The sequence below is a fragment of the Phocoena phocoena genome, chromosome 4, assembly GCF_963924675.1.
Source record: "Phocoena phocoena chromosome 4, mPhoPho1.1, whole genome shotgun sequence".
NCBI lineage: Eukaryota > Metazoa > Chordata > Mammalia > Artiodactyla > Phocoenidae > Phocoena > Phocoena phocoena.
The window spans coordinates 118,652,033-118,676,291 of NC_089222.1; the positions used below are offsets into that span (position 1 = coordinate 118,652,033).

General features: G+C 33.3%; 1 protein-coding gene across 3 annotated transcripts in view; it reads left to right on the top strand.

Moving 5' to 3' along the window:
* Positions 1 to 24,259, top strand: part of USP25 (ubiquitin specific peptidase 25) — a 118,767-nt gene that overhangs the window by 63,826 nt on the left and 30,682 nt on the right. For all 3 annotated transcript variants that reach the window (XM_065876287.1, XM_065876288.1, XM_065876289.1), the window contains exons 10-17: positions 3,988 to 4,115; positions 4,463 to 4,558; positions 5,741 to 5,902; positions 6,522 to 6,748; positions 9,771 to 9,841; positions 10,921 to 11,149; positions 12,581 to 12,781; positions 21,930 to 22,069. In XM_065876287.1, the coding sequence (XP_065732359.1) occupies positions 3,988 to 4,115; positions 4,463 to 4,558; positions 5,741 to 5,902; positions 6,522 to 6,748; positions 9,771 to 9,841; positions 10,921 to 11,149; positions 12,581 to 12,781; positions 21,930 to 22,069 (1,254 nt within the window). The remainder of the gene's footprint in view (positions 1 to 3,987; positions 4,116 to 4,462; positions 4,559 to 5,740; positions 5,903 to 6,521; positions 6,749 to 9,770; positions 9,842 to 10,920; positions 11,150 to 12,580; positions 12,782 to 21,929; positions 22,070 to 24,259) is intronic.

Genomic DNA, 24,259 nt, shown 5'->3' on the forward strand with positions numbered 1-24,259 from the left:
GGTGTGCAGAGCCCCATGAAGTGCAATCTGTTTTCTATTAAACAAAAGAATGATGGGTTTGGGCAGGGAAAAAAGGGATGGCATTTTCCTCACATTGTCAAAGTAGCTTATAAATGAAACACACTATGGTTTATTGTAAATAATTTAATAATTGGTAAATAATCTTTCTCACATATTCCTACCTTTTAAAAATGTTTTTCTTGCATTGACTCTGATTGTCATTATTTATTTTTTTAAAAATCTAGTTTGTCCTCTGTCTTTGGCTTCATACTCTGAATGCCCTATACTACAATATATAATTTCTGCCTAGGTTTTCCCATCTAACCTAAGATACACAGTGGTTTGTTGTCATCTCTGAATTCAGTTTCTAAGCAGTCTCAATAATAGCAAATTTGATTGCCTGTGATTCCTAGTACCAGTTGCCTAGATTTGCTGAACACAGTACTTTCAATAATAATTCAACCTGGTTTAAGTGACTCTCACCAACTAGAGCAGAATATCTTAAAAGTTTTTAGTAACACCCTTAAATTATAGTCTTATTATGTGCTTCAGAAAAGCTATTTTGTTTCTCTATAAACACCAATGAGTAGCATTTTAGGCTTGTTTCTAAACAAAATTGGCATAATCCCCGATGTTAATACCTTTTATCTCTTACACTATTATTTAATAAAAATTATTGATTTTACTTTGATATAGAAAACATCTTTTTTTTTTTTTTTTCTGAAATAGCTGGGGCCAACTAATATAGGAAGATCTCTAGTCTCCAGAATTGCTTATGTTAAAACATCCAGTGGGCTGTAAGAGTTTACATTTCTGTAGTGACTACCAAGAGGCAACTGAATAAATTAAAAATGATTATATGTAAGATATTTTTCTAAATCATAAATTTTAATTAAATGGTGTGCCAATTGTAAATGAGTTATACTCTCCAAGAAACCTGGAGCTATTTTTTGATTGCCTGTTGGAGAGAAAGAATTTCAAAGAGTAAACACCTCACTTCTGGTATCGGTATTCACTACCAATAGTATGATGTACATCCTTTTAGACGATTTATATGCACATATAAATATTGTATTTGTCTGTTCATACTGTCCTGAGACTTGCATTTTTTTACTTAGCAGTATATTGTGAGCATCCTTCCATGTCAGTATATAGCTTTACATCATTCTATTTAGAACCTGCATAGTATCATTGTAGCCCGTATTTATAAAATTAAATTGTTGTAATTCTTCTGTGAGACAGTAGTTGGACAAAGAATTATTTCAAAGAATGTCTTCCTGTAAATACCCTTGAGCACTTAGGAATGAAAGATAGTTAGAAGTGGAATCTTTAGGTCACAGGGCATACTCATTTAAAAATGTTAGTACTGCCAAATTTCCCTTCACAAAGTTGTACCAAGTTATAATCAAAGTGCTGAGAGAAATTTTACAGAGCTTTAATTAAAAAGCTAAGTTATAGAAATAATACCTATGTGTACTATATTAGATATATGGAGATATTATATAGGAAATATATAGGGCAAAGGAGTGAAGGCAATTAAATGACTGAAACTAATTTTTGAATTGGATTTTCTCTTCTCGTGCTTAGTTTATATCCTAGCTTTGTTTGGTGTTCTGTGGGGAATTTCCAATGATAGGTCTGTTTTTTCTTGTTCCTCCCCCCCACCCCCCAATATTCATGTAATCTTCCAAAAGCAAGGTAGTTAAAACATAGTAATAGAAAAATCAGCTATTTACTCATAAAAATGGCCACATTCTCTCTAGAAAATATTTTAACAGGTCAGATTTATATTTACAGTAAATTCAGGAGTACTGCTGTTGGCATTGCTGATTATCTAAGTTCTTTTTTCATTAACTGCAGAAATCTATTACCCCTGTCAGTTCATTTTATAATGTAGTAATAATAATAGTAATCATATAATGGTATGTGTTTTGAGATATGGAGGATATAAGCATCATTTTTACTTTTAATGACCTGTGTCTCACAGCATGGCATACCAGTTAGATTAGGGATAAAGTATAGAGTTTTACTGAATGGAAAAATATTTTGAAAGAAAAAAGTCTCATTGGTTTATATTATTTGAAATTCTACTTATGTACTGCTGTACTTATGATCTAAAAATCACAGAGCTAGACATACCCATAGTATTTTTGTAAATGAATTTAGGGAATGGTGTGGCTATCTCTCGTCCTGATCAGCATGATAATGAAAAAGTGAAATCCTTCCACTCCTGTAGTAGGAAAAAACTGTCACTGCTGTTGGAGGAAACAAATCCATACAGAGACATATTACATAATATATTATGAACATTCTTTCATAAGATATGGAACCTATTTCCTGGACTATTTATGGTTTACAGAGAAGCATACCGCCAATTTGGATCATTTCATTTCTGCTGGCCATTGTAGGTTCCCGTGAATTAAAGTATGTTAACTATTTAAAGTTAATACTTAGATTTAATTTTAAATAGTAACATTTAAAGCATTGCAAAAAAATGAAGGTAATAGTACTTGAAATCTACTTGTTTGAGTGTTGTAAAATGGAATAGAGAATATCATCCTAAGGCATCAGACGTTTTCCTTGTGATATGTGTGGGGTATATTTTAATTCTTCATAGTAATTTTAGGTGTGGATTAAAGCTAACTAAAAAAAATTCTTTCCAGTGCCATGGGAGAACAAAGCAAATAAGCAAACTTTGCTCAAGAAATTTTAAAACTTAAGAGTTGTTTCTAATATTAGATCTTCCATAACTTTCCCTAGTCAGTTTCAGGTAATATCCATAAAGCAAATTCCTTAAACTTCAACTTTTAGTAAAAGGTAAACCAAATCCAACTCAGGAAATCTCAATTCAGGTAATCATTAGCATTTTGGGAGGGAGAAATAGTTTTTAATAACCATTTATTTTTATTGATTTTATTTACAGAAAAGTAGCAGCTTTCAAGATCATATTCAGTTTGCCACATGTGCAGCTTCTGCTTTTCTTTTTCTTGAACGTTTGAATTTAAATTAGCATACTCTTAGCTTATTGACATTTATGTGGTGACATTTTGTGGCACTTGAAAATACCATACACAATATAGTATGCAACAATTTCTTTTTACAGAAGTATACTGCATGGCTTAAAATAAGCACTTCAGAAATACTTGTTACATTATTTTATACTTCTGTATTTGTTAATTCACAAGTTTTTTCCTTTTTCTTTCTCTTTAAATGAATAAGGTTTATGTAAAGCTTGAATCTGTTTATTGAAATAATTTTGAAGTTTTGTTGCATTTCACGCTTAACTGAACAGTTGCCAAAGTGTGTGGAGGAAGTGCCTCATAGCAGTGAGGCATTCAATTCTTTAAGCACTAGTCATTTTTTAAAATATTAAATGTAGTTATCATCAGTATAAAGTCTGTTTTCCTAGTGATAGATCTTTTTCTCAAATTTGTCAAAATTCCAGTGGGAACATTAAATTTAAAACAGGAAAGTATCAGTTTCTAGTTTTAGCATGAGAATTGTGATCATTTATGCTATAAAATATTTTTTTTCTTTAGTGTACTACCTCTCACATGTTACTTTGTCACAGGTTTTTGACCGTGTGGTTGATTGTATTAAGTATATGTGCCATTCCTGGTAGTAATTGTGACATAATACTGAAGAAGCCAGAAAACTTGAGATACTAAGCCATACTTTTATTCAGTGTCTTTCTCTTTGGGTTAGAAATTCTAATGTAAAGAATTAATCATTGAAGAAGGAGAGTCATTAGAAGATTTTTCTCTTTCCTGGTTTCCTGTTACCCCATTGGAATTTTCAAAAGGTGTGAAAAACTTTTAGGAGGAAGTTGAGTTTTAACTAAATTGCATACCCAATCAGTTGTTTGTCATGTTAGTATTATTATGGTGCATATAAAAATGCCACTGCTAACTAACATCCTGTGCCTAAAATTGCAATGGAGAAAACAGAAAGGTGATATTAAGGGGTTTTGTTACTGTTTTCTTTCAGCATTGGTTTACTGAACTACCACCTGTGTTAACGTTTGAATTGTCAAGATTTGAATTTAATCAGGCATTGGGAAGACCAGAAAAAATTCACAACAAATTGGAATTTCCTCAAGTTTTATATCTGGACAGGTATGGTTTGGTATACAGCATGACTTAGTTTTGAAACAGTTCAGTATCCAGTTAAGAGTTATTGTGCCTAGAGAAAATTTTGCTTAATTTCCTTAAAATAATTTTTACTTTTTGTGTAATGTATCTAATACTATTTGTCAGGGAAAATGGAGTTCTCTTTTTATTTAGAAAAGAATAGTTACTGGGAATAATGTTATAAGGAAAAATACTAATTTGTATTGTCTGTACGATGTTTTATTATAAAATTTTGGATGAGTTGATCTTCTGTGGTGATGGCTAGACTTAATATTGTGTCTAGTTCTGTATTTGCAAATACTGATAATTGCTGTATTTCTTTTTCCTGATAGATACATGCATAGAAACAGAGAAATAACAAGAATTAAGAGGGAAGAGATCAAGAGACTAAAAGATTACCTCACAGTATTACAACAGAGACTTGAAAGGTATTGAAACTTTAGTGAAATTATGAGCTAACTATAGGAAGTCATATTTTTAGTGACTGTCTAGAGCTTTAATTTAAAATTTGCTTTGAATGATTTGTGATTCTAGGAGTAAATAATCATTCTGGATTGATATTTTGCTTGAATAGTTTAGGCTTGAGTTTCGTTAGAGACTAAAATAATTCATAGTTGGCATTAGAAGATGATTTTATTGTTTAAAATTAAATATTCCTACCATAAAGAGGTAATACGCATGGTACTAAAAATAGATGTAAAGTTAAACTAATCTATGATTGAGATTTCTTCTTGTCTGAGACTAAATATTACTCTTGAGATTCCCCTTAAAACTAACGGTAACTGAGTGTTTCTCCTTAACACAGAAGATACAAACTCAGATGCCTACGAGAGGCTCATGGAGGCTTTATAAAGAAGCGAAGCAAGTCAAGCGTGAGCTGGTGGGCAAAGGGAGTCAGAGAGCACATCCCTGTGGAGAGAGGGTGGCTGCTATCCGCACTAGTAGGCGGTGCCACGCGTGAACATCATCTTCCTATTTGTCTGTAGCTTCGCATTGTTTCCAGAAGAAACCAGAATCTAGAGTATGAAATATTCTGTAGTTCAGACAAAAGTCTACAGGCTGAAATGTGGTCTGAAAGATCCCAGTTTGCAACCTCTGATCTAATCTGTATTCCCTTGTTTTAGTATTAATTTGAAAGTTATAGCCTAAAACTTTCTATACAAAATAATGTTATTTTTCAATAGTTTTAACTCTTAAAAGGTATCAGTAATCATATTGAAAAATAATCCGACATAAACGGTGGGAGGATGATATTAGTCACCATCTTGAGACCAGATAACAGATCTAAAAATAAAAGTCTCAGGAGATGGAAATGTCAGTTTTCATTTTACTATTGGGTTACAACTTAGAGCAGCATCTAAAATTTATAACAGTGTATATACACATTCAGTCTTAATCAGCTTTGGTTTTGTGTTCCTTTGGAGAACATTTAATTTATTTCTTGAGTGTATATTTAGTTTCACCATCTTCATTTGAAAGCAAAATTAATTTCATTGTTGAGGAATATTTATTGAAGTGTTTTTATTATGTTTTATAACAATTATTGAAAAAAAAAAAACAAATGTGCTTTATACACAAATGAAAGCATTCATACATTTTATGGTTAATAGGTATTTAAGCTATGGTTCGGGTCCCAAACGATTCCCCTTGGTGGATGTTCTGCAGTATGCGTTGGAATTTGCCTCAAGTAAACCTGTTTGCACTTCTCCTGTTGATGATATTGATGCTAGTTCCCCATCTAGTGGTTCTGTACCATCACAGACATTACCAAGGTAAAAAGTTTTCTTGATAGAAGAGACAGCTGTGTTACTGTATTACATAATAACATAATTGATGCCTTTAAAGACGGTTTTATAAAATGCACGTTGTGATTTATTTTAGTGAACTCTAAAAAGGTGACATTCACTTAGAAGGTTGTATGCTTCTGGGGGCTTTCTTATTTCATTGTTTCAATGGATTTTATGGTTGTGGATTGAAATTTTCATCATACTTTTTTCCATTCAGAATTATACTTCAGGTTGTATGTTATATGTATCATCCTTTCATCCATGAAAATACTACTGTTAAATTAGAAAATTTTCTGTAATGTGAGCTGCTAAGTATTAGCAAGGGAAGGTTTTATAATTCTGGTATATGTAAGATTTGTATAAATAAATATGATTAAGCCATTTCTACTATAAAGCCCCAATTTTATAGTAATGTAGTTCCATATATTAAGAATCTCATTAGGTTATTAGATTAATCCACATATTTCTGGGTTTTTTTTTTAAGAAAACTTTTTCTTTTTGAAATTATAAGCCAATTTAATGCTGTTTGTTTGGCACATAATCATTGTCCAGGGCTTCAACTTGAAAAGTTTAATAATGAATATTCTGTACTTTAAAAATACAGCACAACAGACCAGCAGGGAGCTCCTTCTTCAGAACTGCCAAGCACATCACCCGCATCAATAGTTGCCATTTCGTCGAGATCAGTAATACACAAACCATTCACTCAGTCTCGGATACCTCCAGATTTGCCCATGCATCCAGCACCAAGGCACATAACAGAAGAGGAACTCTCTGTGCTAGAAAGCTGTTTACATCGCTGGAGGACAGAAATAGAAAATGACACCAGAGGTAAGAAGTTTCTCATAGCAGAGCTACTCTACCTCAGATGGACATGATTAATGTTAGAATTGAGAAGGGAAGTCACCTATGGATTATGGGTTTCATGTGTAAATACTATTAAAGGTTTTTTTCCCCTACAAAGTGTTTTCTATAAGATAAACTAGTTTGGCTTCCTTTTTTATGATCTTAATATCAGGTTTAGAGAGACCAAAAGATTTCCCCTGTATTACTTAGCTAATTAATGACCTAACAGATGGTCTGATTTTCTGGTTTAGGGCTCTAAATTTATATCAAACTGGTATTCACAGGTACTCCATTGGTGAAACATCACACAGCATCAGATTTTGTACTTAATCAGTTATGTACCTCCCTTGATATTTGTGCAGTGAGTTCAAATGATACAATATTTTCTTTAGGTTGAAGAATTAGAAATGTGAATTTTAATATTCAGTCTTCTCTAGTAGGTTTCCAAATATGATCTATTAGCTCAGTGCCAGTCTATAACGAGTTTTAACTGGCATGTAGTAAAATCAGAAAAGTAAGGACAGTGCTCTGTGGGGTGTGTGTGTGTGTGTGTTAGTGTTAAGTTGCCATCTGTCCATGCTTGGAAGGAACTCTCCTTTATTCTGAAATTATCTCCTTTACTTTTATCCTACTTTACTGTTGTTAAAATCTCCTTTTTCTTAAAATGAAGTGATATTAATATTTTATGGTAGTTTTATCATAATTTTTTTTGCATGTCAAAATATAATAACCTATTATTGCTCCCTAATTTTATCCTAATTTTATTGATCTATGAAAAAAACATCTAGGAGTTACTCTTTTTATACCAAAAGGTTGGACTTGTACTAAACAATATCACTTGTTAGATTTTAAATGCCCAACTAGATGCTTTATAGACAATATGGAAATAAAGAGCAGTCTGTATTTAATAGGGAGTAAATAGGGTGTGGTGGTAACTAACAGCATTAGTAACTAAAGATTTTCCTTAGTATTTTTCATATATAAGGAAATTTTTTGTATTTAAAATCATTAGTAAACATTAATTAAGCACATAGTTTTTCCTGAATACTGTGCTAGGTGTTGGATAATTTTCTAGTGGACTTGGCAGATTGTGTTTGTTTTCATAAGATTACATTCAGAAGACTGAAAGCTAAGAACTTTTTTGACACCAAGGTCGTAGCATTGAGGGAGGAAAGAAATGACTTCGGTATATTCTTTGATGTGGGTCATTGACAAGAGGGAAGGCGGGGGGGGGGGGGGGGGGGAGGATCAAGGATGATTCCCTTAGTTGTTCATAGTGATATGTATGACTACATAGATGGAATGCACTTTGGAAATGAGCAAACTGGTGGGGAGCAGGCCCTCACCTTGGGGGAGGAAGTAGGAATATGATGAGTCCACTTCTGGCCATTTTAAGTTAGAGGAACTTGAGAGACATGTCGTAAGGTTTTGGACCTATAATACTATGCATCAAGTATTAAAGATTTTCCTTGGAATATTTGTTTTCTCTCTTTTATCCCTGATGATATTTGCTGTTAGCATTATTTTTTAAACTGTTACATAGTATTCCAGTATATGAATATGATATAATTTATTCAATTTCTATGTTGTTACTAACTACCAATAAAGCTGGCCTTCCGCATACATATTAGCATACTTTGTGAGTTGAGTATATTAAAAATGCCATTTCTGATCCAAAGTGTATATACTTAACATTTTGACTATTTTAAAATTTCCCTCCCAAAACAATGAGGCAGTTTACATTCCCAATAATTTTGTGTGAGAGAACCTGTTTCCCAGTACTCTCCCTAGCTCTGGGCACTTTTTAATTTGTGGTAGTCTGATAGTTGAAATGAAAATGGTATTTCAGTGTCTTGATTTGCATTTCATTAATTATGAGTGAAATTCTATTTTTCTCTAAATTGGTGACCTTTGCCCATTTTTTATATTGAACTATTTGTCTTTCTCTTATTGCCTAATAGAAACTTTAATGTTATGGGTATTAACCTGTTGCCTGTAGTGTATGCTGCAGATAATATTTTTCCAGTTTGTCATTTGATTTTCTTTATGTTGGCTTTTGTTTTCTTTCTATAATAACAGATTTTCTTAAATTGGGGGGAGGGAGTCTTTTCATTTATGGTTACTGGATTTTCTCACAAGTTGTAAAAGGCCTTTCCCTAGTCTAAAGTTCCTAATTTTCTTTGGTAGTCTTTGGTGTTTTTTTCCTGATTCTGTTTAACAGCTTCATAGTATAGTGTGGTTATACTATAATTTAACCATTTCCCTATTGACAAATATTTAGGTTGTCTCCACTTTTTAAAAAACAATTATAGGCAATATAACTGTGAAACATCCCTACCTCTAAATAATTTTGTAGGATAGATTTCTACTGGAAGTAGAAATAATGAGTAATGGGAGTCTCATAACTTTATTTCAGTTGGTGATTAAAGTGGATTTTTATCCAGTTACTTCTGTACATATACATATATGTATGTGTGTGTGTGTGATGTGTGGTGAAGTTATTTTATTTCACTCTAAAGGTTTTCGTATAGGTTATAGCTCCCCTTTTCCACTTATGTGCCCTAATTTCCTCTGGCTCCAAAGTTACATATTTTGACACAGGGGGAACTTCATCAAGATAAAGAACTTTATTCTTGATTTAGGGCAATAAAAGAATAAACTACAGGAAAAAAATAAAGTTTTTCCTGTTTTATACAAATACGTAGGGGGGGTTAGTTTTAATTTTCATTGGAAACTTCCTTTATAAATTTGAACGAAGTTCAGTTTTATTGGCTCTGCACATTTTTAAAATAAACCATATTTGTTTTCATTTTTCGTTTGTGCTATATCTTTTATAAAGAACTAAATTTCATTTTATGCAAATTCTGAATAGTAAGTTTTAGAACAGTTTTAGAAACTTTTTCTTATTCCTCTAACATATTGGTAGGAAAACCCTTATTCCCTACCTTATAAGTCTCAGTAGAAACATACTTGATGTTAATCATTAAATGGCATCTTCTATCCTTAGATTTGCAGGAAAGCATATCTAGAATCCATCGCACAATTGAACTAATGTACTCTGACAAATCTATGATACAAGTAAGTTGAATTTTGAGCTAGTAAGCATTATCAAAATTATTTACATATTTTAATTTATCTTTATGTTATTTATCATAATTCTCATACTTTTTGTTATAGAATTGTTGAACTTTAAGATTTTTATATTAATATTTTCCTCATTCAGTTGTATTCTCATACTGTATTTATTAGCCTACCTTTTTATTCTTTTATAATAAAATTTATCAAAAATTTCTAAAAGGCCTTAGCATTAAAAAAAAAAATTCTATGGGAAAATTACATGGTTGTTTAACGATATTAAGATTATGGGAGTGGGGCTTCCCTGGTGGTGCAGTGGTTATGAATCCACCTGCCAATGCAGGGGACACGGGTTCAAGCCCTGGGCCGGGAAGATCCTACATGCTGTGGAGCAACTAAGCCCGTGCACCACAACTACTGAGCCTGCGCTCTAGAGTACGTGAGCCACAACTACTGAAGCCCGCGCACCTAGAACCCGTGCTCTGCAACAAGAGAAGCCACCGCAGTGAGAAGCCCACGCACCACCATGAAGAGTAGTCCCCCACTCACCGCAACTAGAGAAAGCCCGCGTGCAGCAACAAAGACCCCGCACAGCGAAAAATAAATAAATAAACAAACAACTAAATAAATAAAAGATTATGGGAGAAGGTAAAGGGCTCAGTTACATTTTAACTTCTGAGGCTCATATAATGGCTTATTATATAAGCCATTTTGCTGAACTCATCCATCAATTTATAACTGTGAATATTTAAACAAATCATGTGCTGTATATAAAAGTGTTCATCATTAGTTCTTTATTCGAAAGAAGTAAATAGATCAACAGATATACTTCCAAAGTTTTGAAAATCATCTTATTTACATACCTGTCTGCTTTACATGTCTTTAGTTTGCTTATCCTCTCCGCCCCCTGCCTTCTTTTATTTCATAGTTTAATTTTTTCAAAACTTTAATTCCAGCCAATTTACTCTTGTTAAAAAACATATGCTCCTATGGGATCCTCCAGTCAGATGGTTTGTGGGTTTCATGGGATGTGGTGTAATAGACTACATAACTACAGTTTAACTCTTCTTTTTCATATTTAGGTTCCTTATCGCTTACATGCTGTTTTAGTTCATGAAGGCCAAGCTAATGCCGGGCACTACTGGGCATACATTTTTGATCATCGTGAAAACAGGTGGATGAAGTACAATGATATTGCTGTAACAAAATCATCATGGGAAGAGCTAGTGAGGGACTCTTTTGGTGGTTATAGAAATGCCAGTGCATACTGTTTAATGTACATAAATGATAAGCCACAATTCTTAATACAAGGTAAGAATATGAAATATATAGGGTGGTATATATTTTTAAATAAGTAACCCTTTTATGTGACTCTGGTCTCTGGTGTGATTAGTTAAGTGTAGTTTATAAAGAGTGTGATGAATATGATTAGGAAATGCTGCTGGGTTATTGTAGGTGAGAAAACTGGAATTGAAAAGTAATGTGACCAGGGCTGAAAACTGGAATATATTTTGTATTCAAAGTTAGCTATTTAGTAACTATTATAAAATGTAAATCGGACTTTTTTCTCCTTGTTAAAATCCTTTTAATGACTGTGTCACACATTGACTCATATTCAAGCTCCTTAACCTAACATAAAAAGCCTCCATTTTCTGGCCTCTGATTGTCCCTCCAGCTTCATTTAATACCATTGTTCATTTCAAACTTTATGTACTTTACTAATATTTGAACTTCTTTGGCTCACACCAAATCATTTCACACATTTATATCTATATGTTCTTATGTTTTCTGTTTTTATCTTTTGCCAGTAATGATCTTATTTCTTTCCTCTTTTGCCTAATTCTTTCTCATCTCTCAGGGTTCAATTCAGATGTCATCTGCTCTGCCAAGTTTTCCTTGACCTGCCACAAAGTATCCCTCCTTGTTTTCTCATAGCATACCTCTATTGAGCACTTATTATGTGTTGGAATTGTATGTTGACTTGTCTTTCGCACTTCACTCTGGTCTGCTCAAAGCCAGGGAGCATTTCATACTGTGTCTTAATCTTTTTATTTCTCATATTCTAATACAGGCTTTGCATATAAAAAGCACTTAATAAAGGTTTGTTGAGACTGATAAGACTAAACTTTCCTTTTGTATTTAACCATTTAGCAAAACTAGTTAGGCAGTTCATTTATGACTGAAAGCTAAAATTTATTTTGTGTGTGTGTGGTAGAGGTTGAGTAACGCTTTTAAGTACTACTTATGTGATGTTGAAAGAAATCTTGCTATATTGATTGATTAGTTTTCAAATTGCATATAAGTATATTACTATACTTAACTGCTTCAGATGAAAAAGAATTTTAGTTCTATTTTGAGCTTTCGAGGTTATGAGTTATTTCTTCTCATTTTGTGGTTTTACTTCGTGAATAATCAAACATCTGGTATTTTATAATAGAAAAAGTAGCACTATGTCAGTGTTTGAAAAGTAGCAAACAATTTTGGCCTTATGTCTTGTTCCATTTTTTTACTCTTCAGCCTAAAAGTAAAAGCTGAGAACATTACCTATAATGGATTATCAAATATTTGCATCATTGTTTTTCTGAGCATTTGTTTGAGTTTTCTTTTAATATATAGGTAATATTGATTCGCCAAGTGGTAATAATTTGTACTTTAAATACATTTGAAACACCTTCTATTTTGAGCTTTGCATTTTTCCTTTAATCCTTAATTTTATAATAGTTTTTGAAATATGATTTGCAGAGGAATTTAATAAAGAAACTGGGCAGGCCCTTGTTGGAATAGAAACACTACCACCAGACTTAAGAGATTTTGTTGAGGAAGACAACCAGCGATTTGAGAAAGAGCTAGAAGAATGGGATGCACAACTTGCCCAGAAAGCTTTGCAGGAAAAACTTTTAGCATCTCAGAAATTGAGAGAGTCAGAGTCTTCTGTGACAACAGGTTAGTCTGCTTTTATTGCATTTTATTATCAATATCATGTTTATTATTGATATTTTATTATAAAAATAAGATATGCTCATTGAAAAAGCAAAAACAACATAAAACGTTAGTTATCCTAAAATATGAAGACTCCAGTAAAAATCGTCTGAAATTCCATCACTCAGAGATAATAAAAGGCAACAATTTAGTTTACTCCTTTGCCAGATAACACTGTATGTACATATATATCGTTTTCAAGTTAGATGATTCTGCTAACTCTCCCTCTACCTATTCTGCCTACTTTGATTGACTTTTTTTGGCAAGATGCTTAGAAAAACTGTGAAACTGCAGGTAACCCAAGCCAATTCACTAAAGCTATCAAAGGAATGAACTCTAATAATTTCATATTTGAGCAAAATAACACTACTGGTAAATAGTATTAATTCATATAGAGTATTTATTTGATTTGTTTTCAGAATTCTTAAAGTTAAAAACAAAATTAGCAGGAACTAAATATTTAATATATTCCAAGCAAAAATCTGTATAGATCTGTAAAACAAATGAGAAGATAAGTGTATAAAAATATAAATATTAAACATTCTACAATTATTAGGTGATAAAATCAATAAAATATTAAGAATAACACTGTGCAAAAGTATCTTCTAGCAAAGCTGAAAATACAATGTCTAATGATTTTTTTTAAGATTAATCTCATCACTAAGTTGTCAAAATATTTTAGGATGACATTTTGTACTGTAGGAAAGGTCCTCTTTCTGTTTAGTGGTTGGGGAAATGAGAAGAGATAAATTAAATAGATAACTTCCTTAACCCCATTTGTCTCTTTCTCTTTTTTTTTTTTTTAAATAACTCTGAGTGGATCATTTTGAATCACCCTTTTTTTTTGTAAGATCTGTGTGTTTTGTTTTTATTTTTTAAGAAAGCATTTTAGGTGTTTGTTTAATTTCATCTTTTATAGACAGATTCCCATGTAGCTTTACCTAGGTAGTTTTCAGCATTATCATCTGAACTTTAGAAGGAATTATTCTTTCAATGAGAGATTTGTAATACCACAATATGGTATGGTGACTGATGTAGGCATGCACAGATCTTTCCAGACTTGGAACTTGTTCTCATATGAATTGAATAGTTGAGTCCTTGATCTTGATTTTAAGTGACATCGATTCAGAATTTTTAAAAGACCAAGATAATGGTATTATACCAACAAAGGTACCAACATATTGATACAGAAATGCAGTACAGTATATCTGGATACCACCATTGTAGTCTCTGGTGAGCTCTACCAGACGAGGACTGTACTTTCTTCCTGTACATCAAGGGCCACTGTTTAGAACAGGTGAAACTCTATAGTTCACAACAATGCAGTTTCATTATAGTAACTTTGTCCATATTAGTAGGAAGTAAAATAGCTCAGTAGATATCAAGAGGTTTCTGAGTTCAAATCACAGTGTAGTAACTATGTTACAGTTCCTTTCATTTTTGAGTCAGTTCCATCTCTTTGTGATTTCATCCCTTGTCTTCTGTACATATCCTTTCCAAATTACTCCCTAGAACTTGCCCCAAGATGGAGCTTCTCTGTTATTCTTTGCTTAATTTTTAAGTGCTCCAGTTGCACATGGCTCTTCTTATCTTATTAGTGGGAGGACAGGGCTGCACAATTGGCGTGATAGTGGCACCTAAGCACTCAGATGAAGGTGAGTGCTCCAGTCATTGGTTAAGCTCCAACCCTATTATTCTTGGCTCAGTTATATTTTGTAACATCAAAATATTAAATTCTATACTCTTTTCCATCTTTTCTGTTTCTCACAAGACTATCTAAATTTACAGACTTAACACATTTTATTTTTACTAAATCAGACTAATACATATTCCCCACTAATATTCCTGTCTGACAGGACTAGCCAACTTTTCCCCATCATTTACATTTGTCATCTTATATTCCCTCGCTATGAAAAGGCCACATGTGTGTATGCTCCACACCCTTTTTATCCTGATCAATACTTCCTATTGTACACTTTATATGGTGTTTTGTAAGTTTTAAAAAATTCAGCAGTAGGTATTGGGCATATATGTTCATGTCCCTCTTTAGTATTTAAAAAAAAAAAACTTGAAGAGAAATACAGATGTATTTCTGAAAGGAGCCAGAATAACTAAAAAATAAAGAGATGGAAAGGTCAATTCATATGTAATTACTATGATAGTTATCTTCCAGACTGGGTTTTCAGAAAGCAGTGACAATACTGCCTCAGTAGAAAACATTGTGTCCTGTATAGGATTGCTAGAAATATGCATTTTGAGTTAGTAGAAATAGAATGTTCTAAATCTATAAATTTGGGGGTGAGATTATTGTTTAAAAGATTGGTTTCTATTACTGTATTATCTTACATATCATATTAAGAAATCCATCTTCTGTTACAGGAGAATTTAACATACCACAGTTGAATAAGGGAATCTATTATAGTGTTCATTGGAATCACTTAACATCCTATCATAAGTAGAGAAATTTTACTTTAATGCCTATGCCATCTTTTTCCTGTTTCTCCTCACAGTTTTCAAAGTAATTTGTTTAATTTGGTATAATACTTTCAGACTGTCAAAGAGAACCTGTGTTTAAATCTCTCAGGTGTGCACTAGGATTATGAGTGACTAGTGGAAGTAATACAAGGAAATCCTGTTTATAAAATCCATCAGAGTGATTTTTTTTATCTCCCTGCAAATCTTTTCAGTAAAGCTGTAACCTAAGAACCATTAAAATCCAATTTCTTAAGGGTGATATTCCAAATAAGAATATTAATTTATATAGTATTAATTAAATGAGTATTTGTTCCTCTTCTTTAACAGGTGACGAAGAAATCCGTAGGCATCACTTCTCCCACACGATTCATTGTCTTACTGAAACTAAATAATAAATGATAGAAAAGTATTCTTTAGTCCATCTCACACTACCTCCCTAACCTACCTACTGCAAAAGAAAACTTACCTTAACACTTATGTTTAGAGATTTAGCCAACGGTTTTTTACCACGGTATATATCGATACATCAGAATTACCTGGGGGACTTTTTCTGAGTATAAACAGGACATACCGCCTAAGATTTACTGGGCTCAGAATCAGTGGAGGAAGGGTCCAGAATATATATTTTTAAAAAGATGTTCAGATAATTCTGAGGTGTACCTGTGGTTAAGCAGCATGGCTCTAGGCTGTATATATAAAACAAATTATTCTGAAGGAGAGAGAGCTTTGCCTGTTTTGCTTGTGTTACCCATATCTTACTCAAAAACTATTTGAAGTCCTTACAATATATATAACATACTCGGATTTTAAAAACAAAAAGAAAGGAGCTGAAACCAAAAAATGACCTCATTTTTGACAAAAATGACCTTATTTTTGACTTGTAGACCAAATGGTCTACAAGTCAAAAATAAGCTGATATTCCAGGAAAGTACAGCTGGTTCCTGAGAGTCAGACCTGGTAGAATGAACAATATCCTCAATATTTTCAAGTTCCTTTAAAACAGGGACCAGGTGATGTTCTTATTTAGATCTCCAGAATCTAGCATAATAAATGACAAATGGTTGATGCCCCTTGAATATTTTCTGATTTGATTTCATTCCCTATGGAAATTGCAATAATGAGTTTCCTAGGGGTGATCCTCAGTGTATGGGGATGCAACCATTTAAAAAGGATAGCCAGTGTAAAATAGATAGCTAGTGGGAAGCTGCTGCATAGCACTGGGAGATCAGCTTGGTGCTTTGTGACCACCTAGAGGTGTGGGATTGGGAGGGAGGCTTAAGAGGGAGGGAATATGGGGATATATGTATGCATATAGCTGATTCACTTTGTTGTACAGCAGAAACTAACACAACATTGTAAAGCAGTTATACTCCAGTAAAGATGTATATGTAAAAAAAAAAGGATAGCCCAAATAACTATACATTAGGGAAGAAGGCTAAAAGTATGTTGTGCAGATATAGCTCTATCCTGGATAATTTTTAGGTTTAACTTTGGTTCCTAAGCCTCTACTCCCCACATTGCTGAGAATTCTGTTTGTGGTGCCACCTAGGAATCTGAAGTCTTAAAATTGTTTCTGTGATGATTCTATGCAGCCAGCTTAGCATGGCTCTTTATAGGCTGTTTTTGGGGAATCATTGATTTTAAATACATTTCTGTAAGAAAAATGGACAGCTATTCTTTGATGCAGTACTCTTTAAATATTGTTCTAAATGTTCATGTAATAAGTATGACTCATTAGTAAGTTAAGGTATGAAATACTTCTGAAAGATATGAGTTGTTGTTCTTTTTTTAAATAGTTGATTAGAGAGCAGATCCTTATGCTTTAACAGAAAGTCAATTGCTTGTCAAGTTGACTCTTAAAATGCTAGAGACCATAACCAGGAAACAGGCATAGAACACCCCCAAGGTCCTCCCAACCCCTTACTTCAACATGGAGGTGGACTAAAGGAGCAAGTTCTGAGTACTCTCAGAATGTTGGATTTTATATAACAGCCAAATAGGTGAATGAATAAGTTCTATTATCAACATAGAACATGGCTGGAAAATATCTTATGTGGCTGGAAAATATCTTATGTGGAGGATAGCCATCCAAAAATCTCAGTGAAGCATCCATAAACTAAATAAATGATTAGAAAGATACTCCAGGTACAGGGACATTTTATACCTCTACAGAGAACTAGTCATTCACGGTGAAATGAGTGTGTTTAGGAGTTTGTAGCTGCAGGTAGGTAACCAAAGAAGACTTCCAGGAATTAAGAGTAACAAATGTCACATAAGTAATCACCAGCCGTATTTCAAGCTGAAGCCTGAACAATAACACTAATAACTGTGGGACCAGTTAGTACATAAAATGCCAGTTAGTGCATAAAGGAAACAGCGTGGTCTCTGTTTATTGAGCTCTTACCATTTATATAGGCTAGCAGGGATGAGACTTCTATAGGGATACAGGATGAACAAAAACTGTTGCGTGAGACTTCTATAGGGTTACAGGATGAACAAAAACTATTGTGTGTGCAAAAAACATAAAAGAGCCAGATGTTTTGTCCTAATGTTGTTTTTAACAAAGAAATGGAAATTGCCTAAATGTATGGTAAAATATTAGTTGTATGAGCCCTTTATACAGAAGAACACGGTATAACCAGTAAAAATTGTATCGACAGGAAGAATGTTTGTTATATTAAGTTAAAAACAGCATATTCAGTATAACTTTTTGTTTAAAAAAATTTGGGTAGGTAAAATCTGGAATATATAATACTAAAAATATTAATAGTGCTTATGTCTAGGTAGTGGAAAGAGCCTTTTATTTTCCTCCTTTGGTTATTTGTTTGTTCTAGTGAACATGTTTTCTACTCTTCTGGTTTGACAAAATGAAGCTAAAACCTCTTTCCTTTTTTATGAAGACCCTCTATTATAATCTGACTCCCTTGTAATTCTTCCAAGACTACTATTCTGTGTTTCATCTAAGCCAGGGTATTCCCCATTATTCTTGCTTGTAGGTTATTTTCCTGTCATTAATGCTTTGCTCATGAAGTATCCTTCATTTGGAAAATGTCCTCTTATCCTCACTATTCTTGAAATTTTATCCATTTTAAGACTTTCCTCATATCCCCAAATCTTTATGAATCCCCCTAATTACCCCTGTAGCAATTATTACCTTTTTTCCTCTATTCTAGTCCCAATCTGTTCTCACTACCAAATTTATGTTATATTTCATCTTGATTACCAGTGTAAAGGCTCATTAATAGCAAGGATTTTATTAATCTTTTATCTGTCCTTACAGTGCCTTTGCATATGCTATTCCTTCTGCCTGGAATCATCTTGTTTCTCATCAAGATAATTTTCTCTACAAATCCTTCAAGACTCAGCTCAGTTGACATTCCTCCTTTCTTAGCCTGCAGCATCATTCCAAGTGTGTGTATTAGGTCCACGATGCTTCTGTAGGACCTTGTGCATAAGTCTGTTATTGCATTCAGTACTTCGTGTTGTAATGGAGTATACATTTATCTGATTTTGTTGAGAGTTCCTTAAAGTGAGTAAAGTTTCTGTTTTTTTTTTTTTTTTTTTTTTTTTTAACCATTGTTAATACCTAGCTCGGTACTAAAAATGGCATATGCTCAACAAACATGTTGGGAATGAAGTTTGGGTTTTTGTTTCCAAACTCCCAGAACTCAAATCCTTATAGGTTTACCTACTGTGATTACAGTACCACTCAAATAAGTTCCCTGGAAGATATTTACACAGGGAAAATTCTAGAGGAAATAGTTTTATATGACATTTAGGCAGAATCATTAAGCATCACATAAGGTTTTTGGACTCATCCCTATGTGGAAGGAAACCTTGACGCTGGGGACCTAAGGTGTATCTGACTGTGTCGATCAGATAAAATTACTTTTTCTCTTAAGGACTTAATTTACATACATTGTCCAGGTTTCCCTGGCTTACATGTGTCACACCAGATGGATTTCTTGGCCCTCATTGCATTAAGCTCACATCCTACTATCAACTACTGATGTTTTATCTATTACAGTGAGAAGAGACAAAGGGGGAAAACACAAGTAATGAAAGCTTTATCAACAAGAAGTCTCTCTCTGTTAATCCCTAGAGCAGCTGACTTAAGCCACTTACACGAAAGCTTCCAGAAGCAGAAGACTTGCTAAGCTGGAGTTGTAGTGGTTAAGATTTTCTTAACCTTGTCCATCATACAGGGACACTGAAAGAACATTGCAGTCCAAAGTCAGGAAATACAGAAATGAGGACATTTAACATTTTTTAACTTCTTTACCTATCACACACATTGTAAGCATTTCTTCCTTTAGTTTTCCTTGTCATAGTATATTTCACTCCCATTATCCTAATTACTCATACCCAAAATTTAAGTCATCTTCACATCAGTCTCCAAACATTTATGTCTAAAATGCATCTTGAATCTAACCAATTCTCTCTTTCTTGCTGTCTCTGTTATCCAAAAGAATAGTCTTTTCTTGCTCGTATTGCTGTAGTACCTTTTAGTACTTTCATTGACTTCTAGTTTTACTTTCCTCTCTATAATCTGTTCTTTGCAGTGTGGTCAGAATAATGTTCTTTAAACTTGACATGTTGCCATTGTATTTAAAATGTTTATTCACTTGCTTTGCCCTTCAAAACTTTTGTGACTCAAAGGCCTCCGTTTTGTCCCTATCTGCATCATCTCTTGCCACCTCTCCCCTCTTGTAATACTATAATCCAGCCACACTAGACGCCTTTTGGATTGAGCTTATGCTCACTTCATGGGCTGTTCATTCTTCCATTTTCAAACCTAATCCGTTTAACTTCAGCTAAAAAGTCAGTTTATCTCATATCCCATAACCTTAATTACCCTTGCCCCATTTTATTCCTATAATGTATTATTATGATATTGTCACAATTCATATGCGTGATTCTTTGGTTAATAACTTTCTCCATAGTTGACTATAAATTCCATGGGGGTAGGGGCTGGCTGCTTTGTTCACACTCAGAGTCCCAGTGCCTGGCACATAGTTAGACACTTAATTAGAATTCATTGGATAAATGAATGCTCGTGCATCTATGTTGAAATTACATTATTTCTTTTTGAATAATATTTCACTTTGAGAAAAGTTTTAAATTAGTAAAATATTGGAAAGGTTGACAGTAATCCTGTCGTGTCCCACCAATTGATTGAGCAAGGACTCATCCTATCCCAGTAACGCTGTAGAATATTTTAGTGTACTTTCTTATTTCTTTTTATCCATTCATTAGCTTATTAATTCATTTGTTCCATTAAGTTATTGTGTGCTTATTATATGCTAGGTATTGAAGAAATAGCAATACAAAAGGGAGATAGCATCACTGCTCTTTGGATTCTTACAGTCTAGCAGGGGATATGGGCTTGAAACAAATACTTAACAAAAATAATGAAGTTACAATTGTGGTAAGTGCTATTAAAAAGAAAGTATACGTTTACTCTAGAGCAGTTATTCTCACCTGAGAGTGATTTTGTCCCTCAGACGGCATTTGACAATACTGGAGACATTTCTGGTTGTCACACCTGCGGAGACAGTACAACTGGCATCTAGTGGGTAGATGCCTGGGTACACAGGACAATCCTCCACACCAAAGGATCATCTGAACCAAAATGTCAGTAGTGTTGAGGAGGAGCAACCCTGCTTTAAGAAATGGGGTTATCAGGAATACTTCCATAAGGAAGTGATATTCAAACAAAAGGATATATAGAAGTTATTAGATGGGGGGGGATGAGAATTGGTGAACACACAGGCAAAGGGAAGAAAATGAGGAAAGATACAAAAGTTGGGAGGTAAACCTCTTCTCTGATGTATTAGATAAGCTGAAAAAAGTCTGGTATGTGTTCCTTTTTGAGTAAAGGGCAAAGGACACCTGGCGATGTTGGAGAGATAGGCAGAGACCCATTTATATAATGCCTTGTAGGTCGTATAAGGATTTTGGGGTAGTCTGTTAAATACCCAGTGGACATTCAGAGTACATTGTCGCATCTGTGGGTTTCGAACTCAGAACATAGGCAGTAGATATAACTTTAGGAGTTCTTCACAGAAGTAGTATTTGAAGTCTTGAATTTACATTGGTACCAGTTTGGCAAGTTGTAATTGTTTTTCTCTGACAACACTCAGCTACCAGGAACAGGTTCAGAAAAGATAGAAGGTTGGGTTCATTCAGGGTTAGGATTTTGTTAGGTAAGTATGAAAAAGGATACTGTGTCCAGGAAAACAGCTACTGTGCTCCCTACAGAAACTCAGACCAGGATTGTTGTACAAACCACCCCCCACTACCTCTTTTTTTTTTCTTTTTTTTTGGTAGAATGCTCATGATTTTCCCAAGTTAGACTTTGATACTTATCATGACAAAGAAATTTACTATGAATTTTTTAGCATAAACTATAATGAGTGCTTTCTTCAGTAATTATTTGACTAATCTGAGATCTGATTCTTTCTTTTGGTAAATTCTGGGGGAAGTGCTGTATATTGAAGCATGTATTACTTTAAATTGAGTAAGTAAAGTAAAATTAATTATTGTATAACTTCAAATGAGAAATAAATAACAGATATATCTCAGTATAGACTCACTGATTTATATTAGATATACAATTGATTCTTTTCTCATGAAGCACAAGCAGGAGAACCAGAATATCTAGAGCAGCCATCAAGAAGTGATTTCTCAAAGCACTTGAAAGAAGAAACTATTCGAATAATTACCAAGGCATCACATGAGCATGAAGATAAAAGTCCTGAAACAGTTTTACAGTCGGTAAGAATTTTTCTTTTAGCTCTCTGAACATACCCATCAGTGTTCACGAGGTTTCCTAGCAGTATAAGGAGAATGACCTGTCTGGGAGTCAGGAGAGACCAGGCCAAAGGACGGTTTTGCTTGAACATGATGAATGATATTAGGTGTCACCTAACTGCCAGGCTGTAATTTCCTCAGCTGTAATTTTTAAAATGCTTCTTTTTAAAAAAATAAGTTTCTATCTTCCTGTTAGAGATTATGAAAAATTATAATCATAGACTAAACTAGTCATTTGATTTGGAACTTAAAAAAGAGAAGTACAAAATTTAGCATTATTTTTCTTTTCTTTCAACCCCTCCTCCCATCTTTAGTCTTACTACATTGCAATAGTTGGTAATATAAGGTATAAATTTCATTGTTTCATGGACTGTGTTTAACAAAATACTAGATAGTCTAGGTTAGAGTATTATTAGTAGAATAAATATATTATAAAACACTTTATGCATATTTTGTGTTCTGTATAAAATTGTCATTATAAGCCTCCTTTATTGTTAATTTTCAAGTATTCAAGTGTGTCTTTTTATAACAGTAAGTTGAGCACATTGGTATTGCATTACGTTTCAATGAATATGATATTCTGAGAGATGTTGTTTCAAGAGTTTCATACTGCAAAACTATTCAGTTGCTATAGTCATTTATTTTTTATTTTATTAGTGAGCACAAGCAACTCTAATACAAGTTTCGTGATAGCTAATTTTAGGATTTGAAGATTCCACTCCTAGAGTGCTAAAGCGAACAGGGCACGTAATTTTTCAACACATAATTTTCCACTGAGTGAATTTAATCTCAACAATAGCCTGCTAATTACAGTGATGTCTTTAATATGATAAGATCTTGATTAACCAAAATGTTCAATTAATGTTGAATGTCCAAAAAATGTTAATTATGTTTTGATGAACAAAGTAATCAGAAGTTATTTTTTAATTTAATTTCCTTTTTGAAAAAGTTTGATTATATATCATCTTACCATTAAAAAACGTATTAATATAGAGTTTTTTTGATCATTTCAAATTTTGCAAATGTCCCTAGAGACTAAAAAACTTGAGATGAGGAACTGCTAACTCTAAAGCACTTCCTGAAAAATGCTTCTTTTAATAGATCTGGGATTTCTACTTCTTGGGGGATGGTAGAAGAAACCCTAGGGAGGGAGAAAAAACACAGGAGTAGATAACAAGGGAGAAACATTTTTGCCTGATATAAAAAAAATAATTTGCCAGGACTTTTGCTAATTAAGATTTTTATTTGTTAGAGCCTACATTATGGTTAATAAGTATCATTCTTTTAACTGGTATCAGAAAGCTGGAAGCATTAGTTAGCTTAATGTAGAATCATGATTTTTTTTTTTTTTTAGATTGGCTAATCATGTGTAATTTAAATTTGTAGAAATCAGCACTTCAATTTTGATTGATTAGTTTATTCATATGGATATCATCTTATAAGCTAGCAATCTGCTGCTTCACCTTTACTTGAAAAAAGATGGCATTGAGGGAATATGATAGCTAGCATAAATATTTTTCTACCTGGCATATCTTCTGGAGTAGCACCAATAGTTGGCCACGTTGTCTGTGTAAATTCTGCAGCGTATCTGAGAATATATTAATCATGACTGTCTGACCAGTGGTTCCTGGTCTCATGGTCAGTTGCTTAGGATCATGGTAACCACCTACTGGGTTTTCTCATTTAAAGGTATACCTTAGAAACTAAATTTCAGAGTCTTCAGATTTGGGGATTAAATAGTCCTGGGTTTTTGAATATTAATTTTACTTCTTGCTAGCTATGCAAACTTGAATAAGTTGCTTAATTTTTCTAAACCTTAGTTTTCTTTTATATAAAATGCAGGTGATTGTCGGATGAATTAAGATCATTTTTTTGAGTGCCTAGCATGTAGTGTAGGCCCTAAGTCTCTCTTTATTTCCTTCTGTTACTTAAATCCTAAACATTTCACAAATACACAATAAAGTTCCAACCTTAGTAGAAGAAGAATTTCCTGGAAAGCTTAGAATCACAGAAACCATAGAGAGATACTCTCCAAATGTTTAGACAGCTTGCTTTTTAGAAGAATGTCTTTCATTTTAAGTGAAATATTTTAGAAAATTTAAAAATTCAAAAAAGTAGACTCTAAGAAAGAATCATGCATGCATATTTCCACTA